The sequence below is a fragment of the Hevea brasiliensis genome, chromosome 1, assembly GCF_030052815.1.
Source record: "Hevea brasiliensis isolate MT/VB/25A 57/8 chromosome 1, ASM3005281v1, whole genome shotgun sequence".
NCBI lineage: Eukaryota > Viridiplantae > Streptophyta > Magnoliopsida > Malpighiales > Euphorbiaceae > Hevea > Hevea brasiliensis.
In genome coordinates this window covers 100249214-100254793 of record NC_079493.1, presented here as the reverse complement: position 1 = coordinate 100254793, position 5580 = coordinate 100249214, and the positions used below count along the sequence as shown (strand labels likewise).

Below are 5580 nucleotides of genomic sequence, written 5' to 3'. Positions count from 1 at the left end.
TTTAGTGTACACGAAGCATATATTATTTTTGTATAAATGCATGAATTTTACTCTATATAAATTTAAAAAAAATTAAAATTTTATATTTAAAAGAGTTTTTTTTAGTTCTTTCCATATATATATATATATATATATTATTTATTTATTTATTTATTTATCACAGATAATACGATCAGCGATAGGATTAGATATTTACTAAAACCATGATGCAAAAATGTTTCGAAGTATTTGTTTCCTTGCATGAAAATGACAGACCAAAACCATTAAAAACCGATGCTTCGTCGTCTGATTTCGGTCCCACATTTTACATACCGAAACTGCCGGTTTGGAGAGAACTGGCACGTTGTCGGGACTGCCTGTTACTCATCTTGAACGCCAAACGACCATAAAGAAAGTGGATAACACCTCTACTGTTTAACCTTCGGATTAAATTTTCTCCCGCGATTACGCTTTGAGAGTTGTAACACAGCACTAGCAAAAGCGTCCACTGTACGAAAGCGTGAACAATACGCACGCGTCGTTTCCTAGTCAGCTTTTTCCAATTTCCCCAAAACGAAAACAAACCACAGAGCCCATATATCAAATGAGTTCCTTTGTCTCGTGACTCAAAAATCACTCCTATTTCCTCTCTCTCTCTCTCTCTGTTTCTCTGCTTTACTCTTCTTATTCAGTATGCACGCCAAGACAGACTCGGAGGGAACAAGTGTTGACACCTCATGGGCGCCGCGATCACCACCGCGGAGACCGGTGTACTACGTGCAGAGCCCCTCAAACCATGACGTGGAGAAGATGTCATATGGGTCTAGCCCAACTGGTTCGCCAGCCCACCATTACTACCATTGTTCACCTATTCACCACTCTCGAGAATCCTCCACGTCGCGCTTCTCCGCTTCTCTTAAGAACCCCAGAAGCCTTTCTGCTTGGAAGCACGTACGGATTAATCAGGATGATAATGACGATGATGAAATGGACGACGATGATGGTGGTTCTGCTCGGAATGTGAGATTGTATCTGTGTGGGTTTTTGTTCTTCGTGTTGCTGTTCACTATCTTCTGCTTGATTTTGTGGGGTGCCAGCAAGGCCTATAAGCCTGAAATCCTCGTTAAGGTGCTGGTTTAGCCTTGTAATTCCTTAATTTTAAAGCCTTTAATTGTATTTGTTTAGCAAGAAAAATTATCTAAAGCAAAAGTAAATAATTAAAGCAGAACATGGTTTTCGAGAACTTCAATGTTCAAGCCGGAAGTGACCAGACAGGAGTGCCAACAGACATGCTGTCGTTGAATTCTACGGTCAAGATTCACTACAGAAATCCCGCCACATTCTTCGCAGTCCACGTCGCTTCTACTCCTCTGGAGCTTCACTATTACCAGCTAAGGGTCGCCTCTGGACAGGTACGCCAATAGACTCTGTCATCCTAGTTTAGGAAATGAATAGTGCTTAGTACAAGGGTAAAATTATCATTGCGGTAGACACTTGGGCTCAATACCCAAAAGGAGCTTTTGACTGATTTAGATAATTGGATACCTGGGGAGATGGTCCACAGTGGGAGAGATTGAATAATATTGGCTGGCATGGACCCGTCTCTTTTGTTGGACGAAATGGTACAGAGCCCACTAATTTGAATTTTCATTTTTAATTTGGTAAAAAAAAAATACTACTAGGTCTCTATATGTTATTAAAATTAATTAAAAGGAAAGGAAGTAGTTTGCATATTTAAGGTTAAAATAAATATAAATATTTTTTAATTAGATTTTAAAAATAAAAATTAAATAATTAATTTTAATAAATAGTATTACTTTCTGGCTTTATTTATTTATTTTTTACAATGGATTGAGGAGAGTGCTTATCTGAACACAATTACATTTCATTTATGCATGTGGACCTGACCTACTTAAATGGGTTCCTTCTTTCACAAAAAAAAAAAAAAATCCATAAGAAAGTTTAGGTTCGAATTTTGTATAATTTGTTTATTTTAAAATGCAGAAAATATTATATGGTAAATTCGAAAGAGGATTTGTGCACTGAATCACTCTTTTTAAATCCAAAAGTGGATACGATTTTTAAGTTTGGCTTGCAAATCTCTTTAATTTAGTATATGTTTAATTTGTTTTTATTAGTTGAATTTGATATAAATGAACGTAAATTTAATTTTAACTTTTATAATAAAAATTAAATTCTTATATGATAATGGATTTATAACAATTACAAACCATATCATTTGATAGGAAAAAAAAATATGAGCAAAATCTAGGAGGATAGGGGAATCAACAACTTCAATCACTCTTGAATTTGTAATTAATATAATATGATAAGAAATCTACACATAAAAAAATAATTTGTATATGAAATATATTTTTTACGAAAAATATTTTTTATTATTTAATTGCTATGTTAATGATATGTATTTATTTTATTTATATATAAATATTTTTATATTTTAATAAAATTATTAAAATTTAGAAAATAAAAAATGATTTTTTTTTAAAAAAAGTCATTTTTCTTAAAAATGACTTAATTTTCTTTTAAATCAAAAAAATATTTTTTGTTGATCATTTTATGAGTGTTTCAAACATTAAAAAATGTAAAAAAGAACAATATTTTTTATTTTTCATAAAACAAACGGAGTTAACTTTCATTTATTTCGAGAGAAAATATTTCACATTTTTTAATATTTAGAGCATTAAGAAAAATGAATTAATAAAAAATATTTTTTTGGTAAAAGAGAAAATTAAAAAATTTTTAAAAAAAATAACTTTTTTTTAAAAGAAATTATTTTTTAAACTTTAATAATTTTATTAAAGTGTAAAACACTTTTAATATATTATATATATACATATTATTAATTAAATATTATAATTAAATAATAAAAAAATATTTTATAAAAAATATTATTTGTATATAAATTAATTTTTACGAAACAAACTAATCCTAATCCTTACAGATTTTGTATAGAGTAGAGCATTAATGGTGTCATTTATTTACTTACTGCTATGGTATGGCAGAGCATATTTATGGGTTACCATATGTATTATCTATGCACGTCTACTCATATAGATGTATATAAGGTAGAGAAGTTATTGGGATTTTTTCTTTTAATTAATTATTGGGTTGGTTTTAGTGCATATAAAATAATTATAGAAAAACAATTAGTCCATATTTTAAATCATATAAAGTAGAATTTACTTGAAAATGTGAAAGATAAATTTCACATTATGCACATGCAATGAATGAATTGATTAGTCTCTTATAAAGGAGTGGAGTGAGGGCAGAGGCGAATGACAAAAATTATATTAAGGGGTGAATAATAATGCATTTTTATGTACAAATAAAATAGAGTGCATAAAATATATGAAAAATAAAGGTAAAACAATTATAATTTATATTTTAATATATAACTTTAAATATAAATTTTATTATTTAAGAAAAAAAATTAAGTATCATCAAATATTATGTTAAAATTTATCCTCAAGGGATGAGATGGGATGACATGAGTTCTTTCTTTCTCAATCAGTAGTTTTAGGCTTGAATTCTGGGTATATAGTACTTTTAAAATTTGGGAGGAAACGCTTTGTCCCCTTTTATGGGCTTGTCCGGCGCCAATCCAGAATAGTCGAGCCAATGAGTTTCGGATACTGGGTGATTTCTATAAGAAAAAAATATATATTATACCAAAATTTTGCATAAAATTTATTGATTTAAAAATGGAAAAAATATAATAAATCTTAAAAGTTGGATTAAATAGCATAATAATAATAATAATAATAATAATAATAATAATAATAATAATTCCATTAAAGATACGTTAAAAATTAGAGACTAATAACACGGCAAAATAAGTAAATATACATTTAAGTTGATCTCTGCATGAGCGGTTAGACTATTAGCTTTGTGTACCTTTTCAAATAGAAATATGGTAATTTTTTTTAGTTTGAATGGTATGAACAACCAAAATCTGAATTATTAAATTTATTAGTATTTAACTTTAAAATAAAATTCATCTTTTTTTATTGATTAGGATTTAACTCCTCGATGAAGCATTTCAGAATTACTTATCCTAATGCATTAATGTGACTGAAGAATATATTGTTATAATTGGTATAAAAAAAATACTTAATAGTGTTTGATTCAGCGATTAGATATTGATAAGCATCTAAATATTTGAATTAATTATTTGATAAACATATCAAAATTATAATATAACTAATAGTTAATAGATTATTTATTAGCCGTAATTTATATTAGCCCTGAAATTTCTTATTAATTGGTAGTAGTTGATTTAATTTTGTTTATACTATAGATTATATTATCTTTTTAAAATTTATTAATTACAAAACTTTTATCTCCAAATTAATATTGTATATCTATAAATTATATGTAAAATAATAGATAAAAATAAAAATATTTTAAATAATAATTAAATTAGTTATAATATTATTTTTATATGATAAAAAATTATGTATATACATAAAAAAATTAATTATGTTTTTTAAAATTATATTTTAATTTTTATATATGTTGTATAATAAAATAATAATTATGTGTATTTCAACAATAAAATAAATAATATGATGTATATGTCATTAGCCATTTCTCATATTAACAATAGTTAAATATAATTGTACCAAAGGTTTAGGATGTATGAGTTATAATCACCTATCAATAGTAATTTTTAATTATATTCAACAATTAAATCAAATCTTAAATTTCCGTTCATAAAAGTTGAAAAAAAAAACTTTTTTTCATAAAAATATTTAAAGATCAAATTATAATATTAAAAATGGGAAATATTTTAATTATGTGAAATATTATAATGTCTAATATCAGCTCAATTATTTTTTTAATTCAACTGATCTTTTTCTGAAATTTTATGGATGAACGAATAACACAGATGAAGAAGTTTACTCAATCAAGAAAGAGCCAGAGAAGAGTGATAACAGTGGTGCAAGCTTCTGAAATTCCCTTGTATGGAGGTGTGCCACTTCTTGCAAATGCAAAAGATCACGTGGAAAAGATAGCAGTGCCATTGAACCTGACATTTGTGGTGAGATCAAGGGCTTACATTTTGGGAAGATTGGTGAAGTCCAAATTCTACAAACGGATCAGATGCCCTGTTACTCTACATGGAAACAAACTTGGCAAGCCCATAAATTTGACAGCTTCATGTGTTTACCATTGAAGAATAAGGTCATGCTTTTCTGTGTCTGAAGTATCAAATCTTAACTAATTCATGTACGTATTGCTTATTAAATATTCGCAATTGTAAGATCTGTTATTTGTATTTATCAAGTTCTGGAAAGAAAACAATCCTGGAAACTTGAAACATAATCCCCCGAACACAACGGCAGTGATTTCGGCCGATAGGTAGGTGGGCCTGGCCAAGTCAAAAAGGCCAGCATAGAGGTAAAGTTCATGTGTCATGGTCTATCATATATTTAAAATATAAATATGTGGTATTTATATATATTTACTAAATTAATTTATCATAAATTTAAAATTTAAACATATATTACTCATATATTTAATGAATAAATTTTACTATATATTTTATTTTTTGAGTCCGTCTTATTTAGGTCTAGATAA

General features: G+C 27.7%; 1 protein-coding gene across 2 annotated transcripts; it reads left to right on the top strand.

The window, feature by feature from the left end:
- Positions 1-608: 608 nt before the first annotated feature.
- LOC110672466 (uncharacterized) lies at positions 609-5325 on the top strand. Of its 2 annotated transcripts, none has more exons than XM_058146165.1 (3): positions 609-1107; positions 1203-1391; positions 4889-5325. In XM_058146165.1, the coding sequence occupies exons 1-3, from the start codon at positions 673-675 to the stop codon at positions 5174-5176; spliced, it is 912 nt and encodes a 303-aa protein (XP_058002148.1). In that variant the 5' UTR covers positions 609-672; the 3' UTR covers positions 5177-5325. The 2 variants fall into 2 exon arrangements, with proteins under 2 accessions (XP_058002148.1, XP_058002152.1); XM_058146169.1 differs by having other exon boundaries at positions 611-1107; positions 1206-1391.
- Positions 5326-5580: the final 255 nt, after the last annotated feature.

Excerpts from the sequence above, each read along its gene's own strand:
- LOC110672466 (XM_058146165.1), top strand. The coding sequence starts at position 673 with ATGCACGCCAAGACAGACTCGGAGGGAACAAGTGTTGACACCTCATGG. Across the intron at positions 1,108-1,202 it reads AGCCTGAAATCCTCGTTAAG|CAGAACATGGTTTTCGAGAA; the intron begins GTGCTGGTTTAG and ends AAATAATTAAAG. Across the intron at positions 1,392-4,888 it reads TAAGGGTCGCCTCTGGACAG|ATGAAGAAGTTTACTCAATC; the intron begins GTACGCCAATAG and ends CGAATAACACAG.